This window comes from Mizuhopecten yessoensis, unplaced genomic scaffold, assembly GCF_002113885.1.
Source record: "Mizuhopecten yessoensis strain PY_sf001 unplaced genomic scaffold, ASM211388v2 scaffold9651, whole genome shotgun sequence".
NCBI classification, from domain to species: domain Eukaryota; kingdom Metazoa; phylum Mollusca; class Bivalvia; order Pectinida; family Pectinidae; genus Mizuhopecten; species Mizuhopecten yessoensis.
In genome coordinates, this window is record NW_018408154.1 from 2154232 (window position 1) to 2172907 (window position 18676).

The following is an 18676-nucleotide window of genomic DNA, read 5'->3' on the forward strand; positions in this document are numbered from 1 at the left end:
CCCTTGGTTTCATTAATGCGATGCATGCGTTCCATGATGTTGTATTGCACTCATTGATCTACCAGTTATGTTGAATGATTTCTCTTTTAATATCAATTACTCACAAATACTTCATATATTTCAATCATACAAACAACTGCTCATTCAATGTGTGACGGGCGTATTATATACCGCTCGCGGTAACCTTGTTAACACAGGATTTAGTATTTGCATATAAATTAAAATGACTTTGAACATTTTCCCAGTTATTTTACTTTTTCTGAACTTTTTACCTGTGTGTCCAGCACCTGTGGTTCATTGTAGTGGGAAACCGGTGAGCGAATATTTGCACAGAAATACTGTTTGTTAGCGATGAACAATTTGTACTTTGATCACGCGTCACTAATAACAATGACACCATCAAGTCTGTTTTTGATAAACCATTGTCTTGTTTTATTCAGTGATGCACGAGAAAACTGGCAAGGCGGTGTGAGTGGGCGTGGTGCAGAGGACACGCGTGCAGACCAGGAAGCCAATGAGTGGGGTCGTAACGGCGGTGACCCGAATAGGTACCGCCCAAGGGACCTCCCCGACCAATACTGAACTTGTCCATCCCTGGCAAAACTCGTGTCCCGGTTGCAGTTTTCCTCATCGCCTTCTTCGTGTGACATGTTTACGAATGACTTTGCAGTCAAAATGTAAAACTAGCAATCGACGGCAATCCAGATTTTGTGGGGTTTTATATCCATTTCTTCATTCAAAATAAAATAAAAAATACTGTTAAAGTAATGTACGTTGTTGTTGTTGCTGCTGCTGATGATGGTGATGATGATGATGGTGATGCTTTCTATACATACACAGTAACCCGAGTTTGCTCTGGCCCTAACATCAAACTTAGACATTTTGAAACTGAGGTTTTTCAGCATAATTTTACACCTTTGTGGGGGTGTAAAATTACTCTGTACATCTCAGCTTAGGTTTAATATAGTTGTAACAAATTCGTAGGTCCCTGTGATATTTGATACATTTTTATACATGTACATTATACATATACTATACGACGACAAAATTGTATAAAGATCCGTTAAATTTTATTTTTATATCTTAATTACTGTCCTTACTGAACATCAAAGCATCTGCACGGAGGTACAAAAAAAGGATCACGTGGTAGGATACGACTGGGTAAGGCTGCTTACACATTCCTCAGTGTGGTGTGCGCGTGTGTTATACCGTACTACTACCAACACAATATACCGGAACTATCAATAAATCATGACAATACAATTTAGGTATACATTAAGATCCCATTACAGTCGATTTTTCTTAGACACTTGGTATAACCAGAGACGTATAATAATGTATTATACGTCTCTGGTATAACACTATTTTAAAGCATACAATTATTACAAAATAACAATAATTTTGACACGTTGAGTTTAAAGTGGTTTTTTTTAAAGAGGATGTTTATGAAAAATGTCCCTGGCAGTCTCAGGAAAGCTTTATTCGAGTCTGTACGATGTCGCTGTAAACTGTAACAACACACTCTATATTATACTGCTATGGGCAGGTTACAAAACCAGTAATTATTTTGACGTGGACTATAGGAAGTTTCCATTGTTGATATATAACACTAATTAATCAATCTGTAACACATATAATTATAATGATCCCGTGATAAAATATGTTTTATTTCTGTTATGTACACTATGTATCATGAGTAGTCTGAAAATAGTTATAGTTATATATGCATATATATATATATCCACGGACTTAGATAACATCTAATTATATTCCGTGATATATCTTAACCCTATAAACCTAGGCTAAGTCCGTGCTCAATGTCATTAAATTAAGATCTTCTCATTGCTCCCGTTTACTGATGTTACGACATTTTAATAAGGTTGTTTTCTGTTCCGTGACGATGCCTCTAATTACAGCACGTGATCATAGACAAAATTTCAATATATAGCAAGGGAGGCTACTTTGTTGTACAAATGGAAAGACCAGCTGTTGTCATATAGAGTGACCCCCCCTTTTAGTCAAGTAAAGAAATCTTGCTTGTGCCAGCTTTTTTTTTGGTTTTGTGAGAGCCGGTCACTCATTTAGGATGAAAACAGTAAAATGACAACTAAATATGTCGAGAGGGCTTTGCTCAAGATTTCTAATGGCACTCCCAGACAAATATATAACATTTTGGTAGAAATTCGAACAAAAGTTATCAAATCATCAGCCGGTATCCGTGAGCTCATCCAACATGGATTTGTACACAAGGCTCTATTCCTGTTATCGGACGATATACGAGAACAACAGCTGCCACAGACAACCGACATCGTTCTCAGTGTCCTTGGCAACCTGTGTATGGAGGAAAAGGCCAGGAAAGACGTAAGATTGTGTCCAAAACGGCGGTAACTTACAGATGTACACTGCACAGGGACTAGTCCGAATTATTCTGACGTTTTATCGATTTATTTTTTGTACAGTTATATCGTTATCGATATAAAAAAGTCGTAATAAAACGTCAGAATAATTGGGACTACACAGGGACCTGAAAATTTGTTACAGCTGTAGCTGAACCTTAACTAAGTAATATCAAACATATTTACTATTTGGTAAAAATGCCACCCCAATGATGATATAAACGAGTTATATCTCATAATTGGTAGCGTCATTTGAATGTAACTTATCATTGAGGTTGAAGTTTTTACCGAAAGTTACCAAATCCCTTAAATAAGACGTGTAATATATCTCTGAACACCCCAGTTTAGGTCCAAATATAACAAGTTAGCTGTAACGAAATCTCAGGTCCCTTTGGTACAATGAAGTGACACTGAAAGGCCTCAAAGACAAGCCAGAGCCACATACACAGGGACCCGAGAAGCAGGCTACAATTTTTTTAATGTAGGAAGTTGTGATTGCAGTTACTGCTCCAGAGGCTATAGTGCTAATGGACCTATCCTGATGTGCAGGGAATATCATTAGATGTTCAAGGAGTTTAGATTAATGACCCCACCCTCTCCACCACCACTGCCACCACCATTCCCACCACTGCCACCACCCTACCCCCCACTGCCACCACCCTCTCCACCACCACTGCCACCACCATCCCCACCACTGCCACCACCCTACCCCCCACTGCCACCACCATCCCCACCACCACTGCCACCACCATCCCCACCACTGCCACCACCCTACCCCCCACTGCCACCAACACCAACAAGTTTAACAAGGTGTTGCAGGTTTTAATTGGGCTTCAAGACATGGGTGGAATTCCCATAAGCTCAACTGGTAGAGGGGCATACTGGGAAGCTGCGGGTCACAGGTTCGATCCCCATACTGCTAGCACACTGACTCTCTTTCCTGTTAGGTCAGGAACTAGGGAAAATGCAGACAGCCGCTCACTGCTCAGAGTGGGATTTGAACCTGGAACCTCTAAACTTTCAATCAACACTGTAACAAAGTCGTCAACTCTGAAAACATGCGAGCTAACACTGACAATATATTGCCTTCTGTGCTTATATTCGATAGAAATAAAATTGATTTTTGTTACAAAATCATGTTTTTTCCAACTTGTATAATTACCATAATAAGATGGTCTTACTGTGGGAGGAAACCAAAGTACCTTGAGGAAACACACACACATGATCAGGCAGCACTGACCCATTACTTATATTTATAGTGTGCGATTCTTTACACTAGCCACACAGCAAGCCATACTCATTATACAAAAAGCAAATGAGATCCAGTAATACCAGTGTGATATGAAATAGGCCGTTTATTCACAAAACGACATAAAGAACAAACATGTATACACTACATGTCACTACACCTGACCTAAAATACATGTAGTCATTGTGCAATATCCAATAGTGATTCTATGGACTATCGCAGGAGGGGGGCAAAAAAAAACCTGGCCCTTGCATACATCAAGTAAGTAAACAAAATCCAATCATGATAAATGACTCTCCGAAGATTAATTATGAGTATATTTAAATATCCCCAATGCTTGGTGGAGATGAGGGGATGGAGGCGGGATAAAAAATGATCGAAACTTCTTACCTTTGGCCTCTGACAAAATTTGTTCAAGTGACGCTATCGCCTGTCACGTGACATGTGTTCTTGCCTGTAAAGCAGTAAACCGGTCACGGTATGTTTTAATTAATCGATGCAGAGGCAAAAGCAAGAAGTCCTTCCACCTATAAAAATAGTTCTACATAACATATGCAAATCCACACTATAAATGGAATTAAATTTACTTTGGTATTTAATTATTATTTTGGTGAAAAGGGAAGTGCTCTATCCAGCACCACCCATACACCAAATATGTATTTAGTTGGGCATCAACTGTATCAGAAAAAGAAATATGTGCGACAGCTAGATTTAAAACATGGATGGCCCTCCAAACTCTAGACAGACACTCAAACTGAGGACACCAACCGATCACCATCAATTACCCAACCCAGTTCTACTGACTGGTTACATATAGTCCTCTAACATCTTGACTGTAACAGAGATGCACAATTCTCTCTAAATATACACATCAGTATAGGTTTTAACATTCATTTGTAATTGGTTTTCACATCTTTGTGGCCAGGAATGATATCTTTTTGAATAACATCAACAAACAGCATTAATTTTAAATATCATTATTACAATTAAATCACCTCTGAACTTCTTGTCCTTCTAGGTACATAAATGTGGAGGGATACCTACCCTAGGTAAGTTTGATTCAACTACTTATGGTCAAAATGAAAATTGTTAACTGTGATGTCAGTATCAATGTTAACATGTCAGTATCAATGTTAACATGTCAGTATCAATTGGAGGGATACCTACCCTAGGTAAGTTTGATTCAACTACTTATGGACAAAATGAAAATTGTTAACTGTGATGTCAGTATCAATGTTAACTGTGATGTCAGTACCAATGTTAACTGTGATGTCAGTATCAATGTTAACTGTTATGTCAGTATCATTGTTAACTGTGATGTCAGTAACATTGTTAACATGTCAGTATCATTGTTAACTGTGATGTCAGTATCAATGTTAACTGTGATGTCAGTATCGATGTTAACATGTCAGTATCAATGTTAACATGTCAGTATCAATGTTAACATGTCAGTATCAATGTTAACTGTGATGTCAGTATCATTGTTAACTGTGATGTCAGTATCAATGTTAACATGTCTGTATCAATGTTTACTGTGATGTCAGTATCAATGTTAACTGTGATGTCAGTATCAATGTTAACTGTGATGTCAGTATCAATGTTAACTGTGATGTCAGTATCAATGTTAACTGTGATGTCAGTATCAATGTTAACTGTGATGTCAGTATCAATGTTAACTGTGATGTCAGTATCAATGTTAACTGTGATGTCAGTATCAATGTTAACTGTGATGTCAGTATCAATGTTAACTGTGATGTCAGTATCAATGTTAACTGTGATGTCAGTATCAATGTTAACTGTGATGTCAGTATCAATGTTAACTGTGATGTCAGTATCAATGTTAACTGTGATGTCAGTATCAATGTTAACTGTGATGTCAGTATCAATGTTAACTGTGATGTCAGTATCAATGTTAACTGTGATGTCAGTATCAATGTTAACTGTGATGTCAGTATCAATGTTAACTGTGATGTCAGTATCAATGTTAACTGTGATGTCAGTATCAATGTTAACTGTGATGTCAGTATCAATGTTAACTGTGATGTCAGTATCAATGTTAACTGTGATGTCAGTATCAATGTTAACTGTGATGTCAGTATCAATGTTAACTGTGATGTCAGTATCAATGTTAACTGTGATGTCAGTATCAATGTTAACTGTGATGTCAGTATCAATGTTAACTGTGATGTCAGTATCAATGTTAACTGTGATGTCAGTATCAATGTTAACTGTGATGTCAGTATCAATGTTAACTGTGATGTCAGTATCAATGTTAACTGTGATGTCAGTATCAATGTTAACTGTGATGTCAGTATCAATGTTAACTGTGATGTCAGTATCAATGTTAACTGTGATGTCAGTATCAATGTTAACTGTGATGTCAGTATCAATGTTAACTGTGATGTCAGTATCAATGTTAACTGTGATGTCAGTATCAATGTTAACTGTGATGTCAGTATCAATGTTAACTGTGATGTCAGTATCAATGTTAACTGTGATGTCAGTATCAATGTTAACTGTGATGTCAGTATCAATGTTAACTGTGATGTCAGTATCAATGTTAACTGTGATGTCAGTATCAATGTTAACTGTGATGTCAGTATCAATGTTAACTGTGATGTCAGTATCAATGTTAACTGTGATGTCAGTATCAATGTTAACTGTGATGTCAGTATCAATGTTAACTGTGATGTCAGTATCAATGTTAACTGTGATGTCAGTATCAATGTTAACTGTGATGTCAGTATCAATGTTAACTGTGATGTCAGTATCAATGTTAACTGTGATGTCAGTATCAATGTTAACTGTGATGTCAGTATCAATGTTAACTGTGATGTCAGTATCAATGTTAACTGTGATGTCAGTATCAATGTTAACATGTCAGTATCATTGTTAACTGTGATGTCAATATCAATGTTAACTGTGATGTCAGTATCAATGTTAACTGTGATGTCAGTATCAATGTTAACTGTGATGTTAGTATCAATGTTAACATGTCAGTATCATTGTTAACTGTGATGTCAGTATCATTGTTAACTGTGATGTCAGTATCAATGTTAACTGTGATGTCAGTATCAATGTTATTGAATTCAGTTTATCTGACCACCTCCTTTCCTGTTTGGCAACTTGAGAATATTCACCCCTCAAGTTGGGATACCCCTTTCTCACTCCCAAGGGAATGAAAAAACTCTATTAATCTACAAACATGACCTGAGTATTGCCATTATCCAATTCACAAGCAGACCAGATTATTGCTTACTTCCCCAAAATATTAAGGAAAGTTTTGTTTTGAAAGCAATGTGTTACAGATGGACAAACAATCTGTCAGGTTCCCTCACTTTTTCAAGAGCAAAAATATTAATTGGGGTCTGGATTTACCATTGAATCTGAATGTTAGCATGAGACAAGATATATTTTAAAACCACTCTACCAGGCCATACTAATACTAGTGCCATTTCTCTGTCTAATTCTTCTTACAACTGATCTGGAGTCTGATGTCCGAGTAGGGTTCGGGGTACCCTGGTCTATCAAGAAACCTACATACTGATTCTTAGAAAAGGAACCACAAGAGGCTTGATTTTATCCGTAATATTATCAACTATGATTATATTTGCAGCGGACCTGTTTTGTACCTCGGAGTCTGTCAGTATTCAGAACCGCAGCTGTAGGACACTGTCCAATGCAGCTCTGCTACCTGTGAATGCTGATGCTGTACATGGGACTGACACTTTGGACCGTGTGGTGGAGTTCCTACAACTTACACCTAGTAAAGAGAGCAAACTCATCTACTGCAGGATTATCAGGTAGTTAATAACGGTCCTACACTCATCTACTGCAGGATTATCAGGTAGTTAATAACAGTCCTACACTCATCTACTGCAAGATTATCAGGTAGTTAATAACGGTCCTTGGGTGTCGAAATATCCTCAAATTGTTCAAAAGTAAACTTTGTCTTGATATTCTCATAGTGTCAAAAACAAAGATAAAAAGTGTACAATCAGCCTCATAATGTCAAAAAATGGTAAAAAGTGTACAATCATCCTCATAATGTCAAAAAATGGTAAAAAGTGTACAATCATCCTCATAATGTCAAAAAATGGTAAAAAGTGTACAATCATCCTCATAATGTCAAAAAATGGTAAAAAGTGTACAATCATCCTCATAATGTCAAAAAATGGTAAAAAGTGTACAATCATCCTCATAATGTCAAAAAATGGTAAAAAGTGTACAATCATCCTCATAATGTCAAAAAATGGTAAAAAGTGTACAATCATCCTCATAATGTCAAAAAATGGTAAAAAGTGTACAATCATCCTCATAATGTCAAAAAATGGTAAAAAGTGTACAATCATCCTCATAATGTCAAAAAATGGTAAAAAGTGTACAATCATCCTCATAATGTCAAAAAATGGTAAAAAGTGTACAATCATCCTCATAATGTCAAAAAATGGTAAAAAGTGTACAATCATCCTCATAATGTCAAAAAATGGTAAAAAGTGTACAATCATCCTCATAATGTCAAAAAATGGTAAAAAGTGTACAATCATCCTCATAATGTCAAAAAATGGTAAAAAGTGTACAATCATCCTCATAATGTCAAAAAATGGTAAAAAGTGTACAATCATCCTCATAATGTCAAAAAATGGTAAAAAGTGTACAATCATCCTCATAATGTCAAAAAATGGTAAAAAGTGTACAATCATCCTCATAATGTCAAAAAATGGTAAAAAGTGTACAATCATCCTCATAATGTCAAAAAATGGTAAAAAGTGTACAATCATCCTCATAATGTCAAAAAATGGTAAAAAGTGTACAATCATCCTCATAATGTCAAAAAATGGTAAAAAGTGTACAATCATCCTCATAATGTCAAAAAATGGTAAAAAGTGTACAATCATCCTCATAATGTCAAAAAATGGTAAAAAGTGTACAATCATCCTCATAATGTCAAAAAATGGTAAAAAGTGTACAATCATCCTCATAATGTCAAAAAATGGTAAAAAGTGTACAATCATCCTCATAATGTCAAAAAATGGTAAAAAGTGTACAATCATCCTCATAATGTCAAAAAATGGTAAAAAGTGTACAATCATCCTCATAATGTCAAAAAATGGTAAAAAGTGTATAATCATCCTCATAATGTCAAAAAATGGTAAAAATTGTACAATCATCCTCATAATGTCAAAAAATGGTAAAAAGTGTATAATCATCCTCATAATGTCAAAAAATGGTAAAAAGTGTACAATCATCCTCATATTGCTAACCAAATGTAAATGGTGTGTCTAAACGTCATCAGAGTGTCAAAAACATAAGTAAACAGACTGTCTAAACATCTCATATTGTAAAAAACAAATGGACAACAAAACAGTGTGTTTAAAAATTTACTGAAAGTGACAGAAACAATTTGAATGGTCAGTTGGTGCACTGATGATAAGAAACAATTTGAATTGTCAGTTGGTGCACTGATGATAATACACTCACCTTTCTTCATGACAAACTGTGATATGTAGATGTGCAATAGGGGTTTAAATAGTTTATAAGGTCAAAGTCAATGTTACTATAGATAGAAATAGACTCTAGGGAGAGGGGGTACAATCAGGCATATGGTAGGGCCCTTGCTGACATGCCAGTGTTCTAGTTTTGTTTTTAGGTCATCTGCAGTGTTATTATCCTAAAAAAAACTTTTTTTGTAAGAATGATTTTTCCAGATTTTATTGCTAGTGTGCTGCCTGAAGGAAGTTACCCTATGCCACTTACTGGCAGATCTTTGGTATCACTGTGTCATACAACCACCAGTAGATAAAGTAGTACACTGTATATGTGTGTCTGCCAAAGAAACCAAAAGTGTTGTAATTCATTTATGACTTGTAACCGTCACCTGCATTACCCCTATTAAATGGGGCCTCCAGTATTTAGACTGTCATTTGTCAGTTTAAACATAGCTATGTTCTGGAAATGACAACATTAAAATAATCATAATATTTTATGAAGTCTTTAAATTATTTATTGAACATGAAATACAGGATTTTCCATTGAAAGGTTGCTGGGAAAGACACAGAAACACCAGGAGAAACTGGTGGCTGGTGACGCTGTGCGATGTGTGGTGAAATTACTGTCGGATGAAGACAGAGAGGTGAAGAGTGCTGCATTACGTATGGTGTTCGAGACATCAACTCAAGGGTAAGAACAGGATTTATTATTGTACAACCATGCTATGTAGCTTTTTAGAATTTATTTTCTGTGTAAAAGATACCTCATCAACCTGTCAACAGATTTAGTTAATAGCATGGTATGATACCATTGAGTTCTACATCAACTGATTTAGTTAATACCATGGTATGATACCATTGAGTTCTACATCAACTGATTTAGTTTATACCATGGTATGATACCATTGAGTTCTACATAACTGATTTAGTTTATACCATGGTATGATACCATTGAGTTCTACAACAACTGATTTAGTTAATACCATGGTATGATAACATTGAGTTCTACATCAACTGATTTAGTTTATACCATGGTATGATACCATTGAGTTCTACATCAACTGATTTGATTTTGGTGGTCATAGGTCAAAGTTAAAGGGTCAAAGGTCACACTTGAATATGTAAACACCATCTCACTTTGTTTTTCGTCATGTTAATACTTTTCTGCAACATCAAGATTTGTGGTAGTTATCTCCCTTGCTATATTTGCTAGGTAGGTACCATTACTTATTAATTTAGAAGTAGTTAAACAAGTTAAATTAAGGCATTCTTGTGTAAATTTCAACTATAATATCTACCTGTAACCAAGTAGATGTATTTTACAAGTTTCTTTCTGCAGAACTCTTTTGAAAAAGGAGTTATATTTCAAAATGTGTTCACATGTATCCTTAAGTTAATACTTGGTAACCCGCACACTCATTTGTCTTCAAAGGTGCAGCAGTGGTTATGCCAGTCAAGTTGTGAGTGCAGGTGGTATTGCTGAGCTGTTGTCAGCGGTAACACACGAAGACAGTACTCTCGCCCACCAGTCCTTTACCACTCTCATACGGTTGGCTGATCATTCTCATGCACGGGCAGAGCTGGGCAATGCTGGTGGAATCACACAATTCATTGACTACTTTGAAGGTGAAGGTGACTTTGATAAAGACAAGAGGTTTTCTGTCCTCAATGTTCTGTGTGCTTGCTGTAAGGATGTGGTTAACCGTGTGAAGATTAGAGACAACAACATACTGCCAAAGTTCCTGGAGTGTCTAAAGGACACACATTACAAACGTTTACATGACCGTCTGATCAGTGCTCTGCTGTGTTTTTTGTATGATGAAAGCAGTTTGGAACTTTTACTTCAGAATGGTCTTGTACCACTTTTACTCATTCATCTTCAAAGAGTGGCCGAGTTCACCTCAACTGTGGTCAAACTTGACAAGGAACCAGCAGATCTAGATACAATTACATCATCTGTTTCAGAGGAACTGGACACAACTGATATCTCACATGAATACCAGACACAGCCGTTTGATACAGCAGAAACAGAGGGGCAGTCAGAATCAGTATTGGACTCCAGCAATGTGCAGAGAAAACTGATAGTAACAGATCATAAACAGGGAAGTATATGTGAAGACAAGGAAAAAGTTAGTGGAAATACTCAGGTGGGACCAACGAACCAAGATAATTCAGAGAAATCTGCAACACTCACAGATAAGAAATACCATTACAGTATTGACAGCCCTACTTACCAGGTGTCGTCAGAGTGGACCCTTGATGCCTACAGTCAGGGGGCCAAGTGTAAGTCATTCACCCAGGAGCAGACCTCCCCACAGTACCCCAGTACTAGTCCCCTGAGCACCATATCCTATTACTCACCAAGTCTCTCTCCAGGGGACTACAGCCCTACCAGCCCTTCCAGCCCCACCATGTCAAAGGTCAATGAAGACCCGAACTACGGATTAGTTTGTAGTTTACCCTTCACCTGCAGCAGTCCTGAGAAACAGCCAAGTCCCAGTAATATGTCAGGGCTGTCTCCTAGTTCGTCTGGACAGGAGTTAGGACTCGACTCGGATGTTGTCATGGTTTATTCAGAAGAAGAAGACAACCAAGAGATAGACTCCAGCGATACACTTAAAGGTCAGAGTGACGATTCTGAACAAACCACGAAAGTATCAAGTATGAAAAACATGGAACATAAAAATAATGTAGACGGTGAAGTTGAAAAATGTGAAATTTCTCACAAAAATGATAAGCAAGACGAAAACCCAATATATTCTTCTCAGGGATTTGATACCGGCACAAAAAGTGTAGACCAACAGACAAATGAACTATTGAAACGTCAACCATTGCCCAAGGTTCTTTTTGATTTGGGAGGAGCAACAATCAACAGTGGACCAAATAGGAAACATAAGCTACCTCCAACTTCTCCCGAGGCATTACTTAAACAACACGTTTCCAAGAAACCCAGGTTAGTAATGACATTCAGAAAGTCTCCAACTCCTACTGAAAATCACATCCTGATGATTCTGTCATTTGTGTCACAGATGCCGGACCCCACTAAGTACCTGGTGTCTACCGATGTGCTTTGCTGTCTTTTAGATTACATAAGCTGCGTCCAAATCGGCGAAACTCGAGCTGCCAGAGTTCTGTGTCGACTCGCCCGTAATCCTAACTGTTTTGGGAAACTGATCCAGTTAGACCTACCATGGATTGTGTATGACAAACTCCTTTCCCAAGAAGATAATGACCAATGCTGGATAAAAATTCTACAAGAGAAACATTCAGGTCTAGATAACAGGAATAACAGAGGTCAAAGGTCAAGGTCAGTGAGTTTCTGTTCAGATGATTTATCGATTTTGGGAGAAGACACAAATAGAGAGATGCACGACTTTTCAACAAGTATGATGGACTGCAAGTCTCCCGAAGCCACTAGCTCTGCCAGAAATTCCCTCAACACCACCCGTCAAGATAGAGCAAATATTTCTAGTACTAGTACAGGAAGTGTATCTGAGGAGGAAGAGGAGATATCACTGTCCAGCAGAGCAGGGATCACTGTGCTACAAGACTTGTGTAGAATGGCCGACAGTCCATACGGGAGAGGGGTTGTGGCTCACATCTTGGCCAAGCAGAAAGTCTCAAAGATACATATTCTAGTCAGTCTTCTTCACATACTATGGTAAGTACTGTTCAGTGGTAGGTACTGTATAATTCTGTACATTGTAATGAGGTATTTCATGGATATATACAGGCCTTTTTTGTGGCCGAATATGGGTCAGTTCCCCTCTCCTAGTTTGGCATTTTTTCTCTCCTATTTTAGCTTTATTTTCCCCTATTTCAATTTTAAAATTCACCCATTTGTAACTAAAATACTACCACATGAATATGTCTTGGTTCTTTTTGCTTTTAATTTTCCATCAGTTCCACAACTAGGTGATTTATTTCATTTTTCCCCGTGTTGATATTAAATGTCGCTGCTGATATTTTAAAATCTGTAATGAACAGCAAGAAACAAAATTAAAGATGTAATTCATGTGTACTCTCCCCCTGGCTCCGGCCTGCAGCCCTTGCTGGATGGGTCATGCACCTACAGCGCATATTTTCCCCTATTTCAAAAAAGAGTACTGACTTTCTATTCCTGCATTAATCCTGGGTATTATTTATTTATGATCAAGAAGACTCCACCTGGACAGGTAGCCATGGCCAGTACATGGATATGATGGAATCCTACTAAAATGTACATTACAGTTTTCATTATCCCCTCAAACAAAAATACTTAGATATGGTCTCTGTATATGGTTTTAGCCTTATTAACACTATATGTAAATATATATGATTTATTTTTACCTCGTCTACACTTTATTAGCCCTTTTTCCCAACCTGTTTTGATGAAACTTCTGATTAGTGTTAAATATAACGATATCTCATACAAAAGTTGTTTCAGGGCACTGTTGCTATTATGGAAACCTTTGTTATATCTCTAGCATCTTTACTTTCCAACAGATAACCATACAAGTTTTAGGTACATGTATTAGCATTCATGGTTTATGTGTTTGTTGATACACTTAATAACTTGCATGAATGATACATGAAATCAATTTTAAAAGGCTTTATTAGGAAACTTTTGGTACAATGTATAGAGTTCTTTCTATGTTCCAGGGCAAAGGGTATGTGGAAGTTCTACTTTCAGTACAAAGTATATAGAGTTCTTCTATTTTCCAGGGCAAGGGGTATGTGGAAGTTCTACTTTCAGTACAATGTATATAGAGTTCTTTCTATGTTCCAGGGCAAGGGGTATGTGGAAGTTCTACTTTTTCAAAAAAGGATTATGGAAGACATATGTGGACATTCTTAATGCTGGACCAGATCATCCCTACCATATTCCTATCCTGGAGGCATTCTGTTTCCTTGGGAAAATCATCAACTTTGACATAAAGTTGAGAAATGAGCACTGTGAGGAGCTATTTGTGACCAGTGTTATTGTGGCAAATGAAAACACCCAGGTTGGCACATGTCAGCATAAATCTCATTGTCATGACATACAATTCACTGTTCACGACACAGTGTCCACCATCCCAGCGAGTAAGGACAGATTAGCCAAGGCATCGCCACTGTTTGCAGCCATGTTGCAGGGACAGTATTCCGAGTCCACCCAGAATAGGATAATGCTGAAGGATACCTCCTATTATGCTGTAAAGTTCGTTGTACACTTCCTCCACGGATGTGACCTAGGATGTGACGTCATTGCCGATATTCTGACCTGTAAACCCGGGCCAGAGACATGGTCCCAATGTATCGAGGTCCTGACACTTGTCAACAGGTATCTTGTCGTGGACATTGAGCCATTCCTTAAGTCTGTGCTGTCTTCCAGGTTCTTGGGACCAATGGAGGCTAATAGCACCTACAGCTTTGCCAAACTGCATGGATATGAAGTTCTTGCAAGTGACTGCGTAAAGATGGTGCTTGTAGGTGGTAAATGTGTGAATGATCGTATCAGAGGGTTCAATTTATTTCTGAGCGGATCAAATTCTGAAAGATTTTTGACTCATTTGGAACAGTTATTCAAGTCAAATATTCATTAAGAGTAATGACTATTGTAACATCATACAACGTTAACTAATACTGTTATGTGATTTTATCTTCACAATGCTTTAGCAAGCACAGTGACTGTATTCAGTGTTAATCCAGTTGCATAAGTCTTCATTAGATTTCAAAGATGTTGCCAACTGACGTTAAATTTTCAAATCTTATATTAAGCTCACCCTGATCCAAAGAGCCATTTAAGTGTGCTGATGCCTCGGAGTGGCATCCATTTAACTTTGTCAACTTTTTCTCGAAACCTCTTTTTCTTAGGCACCTATTGGAGGCTTGGTCATGATTTTTGACCAGTATCCTTGATTTTCTGGCATGAAGTGAAATTACTTTGTTTAAAAAAACCATGTATAAGCATTTTCTTTTTGTACCAGGTATACTAATTGAAAGTACACTGTAATTATTTTAAATCACATAACATACATATTTTATTTAGATTGAATAATTGTGAACATATCAGATTCAAATTTTACTTTAAATGTACATGTATCATTACTCCATTGAAGATTGATAGCAATCCCTAGTTCTGGATCATCTTCTGCACCAAGCAATTGCAAAGGGTCCTAGTTGAAGTGGGGCATAAGACCTTATTTTAGTGTGAAATGCTTGGCATTCCAAAAGGTTTATCTTGCATGTACAAGATTTAGCAAATGTAGGTGAAAGAGTATATGATATATGCTGTGGACAAAGTGACACACGGACAGATGGACTGATGGAAGGACGAAGTTCAAATTTATAGTTCCCTGCTGTAGTACCAATAGTGGACCAATAAGCTAATGGAAGCCCTCTTAATTCAGTCCTAAAGGTTTAGGAATATTTCATAGTAGGTCGCTTTAAAAGGTGTAAGATGTAATTACATAATTAAAAGAAATGAAATTGGAAATGTTGAATTTGATATGTTGCATACTTCCATTGTATTATAATTATAATTACTTCTCAGTCATCTTTTTACAAGGATCATAGTAGCATGAATGAAAGTTGTTAGGAATTAACCAGAGAATAGAAACATTACACTTATAATGATCACCTAATTAAAAAATATTTAGATGTGTACTACATCCTGAAAATAATGTAAGATCAAAGAATGAAGTTAATTCAATTATGTATTTATATATGTTTATGGTTTATTTATATTTACAGTATAACACAATGGACTTTTCTCCCCAATATTCACATATACATGTATATACATGATACCAGGATAATTGTTTTACATGAACTTGTCTCAATTTGAGAAGTTTTCAACTCTTAATTATTTTTATGATGGTGGAGATAGCATTTCATATCATGTCATGAAGGATGAGACTGTTTTTGCTCTCAAACATTAATAAAATACTTCGGATTTGTTTGACTACACTTTGTGATCTAACCTATGGGAACTGAATATTGTGTGAGGAAAATAACCTAAACATATAACTTTTTAGGGGAAAAAATTGTTGGACCTTACAAGTGATATTAGTCACATTTGTTGTGAATTTATCCTAAGCATTTCAACCTTGTAGTACCTTTTTGTACATTTTTGAAATATAATTACTAAACCATGCTTATATATATATATTTATAAGGTACTGATTATAAAATATTAATTATTCCTGAATGCAGTCTAATTTAATTCTTCTCAAAACTTTTATGTCAATGAAAATGAAATTGAATTTTCAAATTTTACACTTGTTGATTTTCCTGCATTTTTTGTTCCAGTTTTTGTTGAATAAAATAGAAATGGTTATATTAACCATATTTTCTGAATGTTTTATATTTGTTAATGAGTAACTACTTATGAAACTTATCTCCTGGAAAATCAAAAACTGTCACTTCTGATCAACCAAGTATTTCATTTTGAAACTACACTGGTGTATGTATCATGACTAGTGACATGGTCCATTTCTTGGACAAATCATCAGTGTTGTTTAAGCACATTACCATATTTATTCTGCAGTAAGACAAGGAGGCTAAAAGACAAACTCTTTTGTGAGTGAGATTACTGCAGGAAAATGAAATAGCTTTTGTTAGCATAATTTTGCAAAAAAAATATATATGCAGGGGCTTATTACCAAGCACAAGCTTATTACTGGAGAAATATATAATGCCCCTTCCAGGTATGGGTTAGGTCATTAGCTTACCTGTGACCTTATGCAATATGAAATTGTGCAGCATCTGTCTTCCATCAACTTTTCAGCCCACCATCATCTGATGGTGGGCTATTCAAATCACCCTGCGTCCGTGGTCCGTCGTCCATCCGACGTCTGACGTCCTTAAAAAATTCTTGTTATCGGTATTCCTCAAGAAGTTCCAGAGGGATCTTTCTCAAATTTATATGTAAGTTCCCCTTAGTCCATAGCTGTGCAGGGTAACTTTTGGAACTGATTGGATAAACAACATGGCCGACAGGCAGCCATCTTGAATTTTGATATTGAAAGTTTGTTATCGCTATTTCTCAAGAAGTACTAGAGGGATCTTTCTCAAATTTATATCTAAGTTCCCCTTAGCCCATAGCTGTGCAGGGCAATTTTTGAGACTGCAATCGGATAAACAACATGGCCGACAGGCAGCCATCTTTGATTTTGATAGTGAAAGATTGTTATCGCTATTTCTCAAGAAGTACCAGAGGGATCTTTCTCAAATTTTATATGTAGGTTCCCCTTAGTCCGTAGCTGTGCAGGGCATTTTTTGAGACTGATCTGATAAACAACATGGCCGACGGGCAGCCATCTTGGATTTTGATAGTGTAGGTTTGTTACCGCTATTTCTCAAGAAGTACCAGAGGGATCTTTCTCAAATTTTATATGTAGGTTCCCTTTGATCTCTAGTTGTGCATGTTATATTTTGAGACTGATCAAAAAAACAAAATGGATTAAAAGAACTAAACAGATATTTCTCATATTGCAATGATCGATTCTATTTCTTTCACATTAAGTACTGTACTAGTAAATATGTGAAATGAAAAACTCACTTTGAAGGTTGGCTTTCATACACATCAGTATTAAGTTTAGATCAAAAGTTACCTCAAGGTGCATTTACTGTTCACATGACTCGATCAAACAGATTAGAGGAAAGAAGAGAAAAGATCGAACTGACAAAGAACTAATGAAGATGGTACAAAGGTGGGCGCCAAGATCCCTCTGGGATCTCGTGTTTCTTTTAATGACTTCCTAGACCCAGTGTACTTGCATTTCATGAACGGGAACTGCGATGGAGTGCTATAAACTTTCCTCATGTAAATCAATTTGATCTACTTTCAAAGTCACATTATCTAAAGAAACAAGGTCTGAAGCCATGATACTTGCACCAACGATGCAAAACGTTTTTCTTACCTTTTGTGTTGATGTCAAAGGTAAAATTTAATTGTTGCTAGGGCCAAACGACAACACAGACTATGATGGCAAAAGGCCTCAAGAATCTTCTTAAAGTGGGTCATAATATTTGGACAGTAGGTACCTGGGGTGGTATTCTATGAAGTTTCTTTACACAAAGGACTTACTTATTTCAAGTTCAAATAAAATAGGATGCTTTTTGCTGAGAATGTATCAGCTTGGGATAAAAAAAAATAAGCTTGACCAGCATTCACCTTTAATGTTATGAAAAATGTTCAGTGGTTAAGCTTGCCCAGTTTTTGCAAGCAGGTATTCTTAACTTACACATAGAAATGGTTCTGGTGAGCACTGCAGGCCCTCAATTTTGACTTAAATATCTAACAACATCAAGATTGGAATAAAACCAAACGTTCTACAGATGATCAAGACATAAGAATGAAAGGAAGATTAATGTTGCTTGGTGATACTATGTATTTTAAATACATGTAAAAGTGGTTTTTTTTTTAAGAAAACAGTTAATTCGATCAAATATAGATATAAGCAACATTCAACACATGAGTTTCCAACATGGTGTGACAAGGACCCGTGTTTGTGTTTGGCATATCATTGCTTGATGTAGGATTCTATAAATGAAAAACCCTTTTGAAACGCAAAATA

General features: G+C 36.6%; 2 protein-coding genes across 2 annotated transcripts in view; both read left to right on the forward strand.

Annotated features, from left to right (window-relative positions):
• LOC110458588 (serum amyloid A-5 protein-like) overlaps positions 1-768 on the forward strand; it is a 4360-nt gene extending 3592 nt beyond the window's left edge. Inside the window, exon 3 of the mRNA XM_021510357.1 lies at positions 441-768. Within this exon, the coding sequence (XP_021366032.1) occupies positions 441-582 (142 nt within the window). The 3' untranslated portion in view covers positions 583-768. The remainder of the gene's footprint in view (positions 1-440) is intronic.
• A 1054-nt stretch (positions 769-1822) lies between these two features.
• Positions 1823-16383, forward strand: LOC110458581. The gene is made up of 6 exons (XM_021510348.1): positions 1823-2361; positions 4664-4694; positions 7262-7448; positions 9685-9825; positions 10567-12795; positions 13903-16383. Exons 1-6 carry the CDS (start codon positions 2101-2103, stop codon positions 14696-14698), a joined length of 3645 nt encoding a protein of 1214 aa, XP_021366023.1. The 5' UTR covers positions 1823-2100; the 3' UTR covers positions 14699-16383.
• The last annotated feature ends 2293 nt before the right edge of the window (positions 16384-18676 follow it).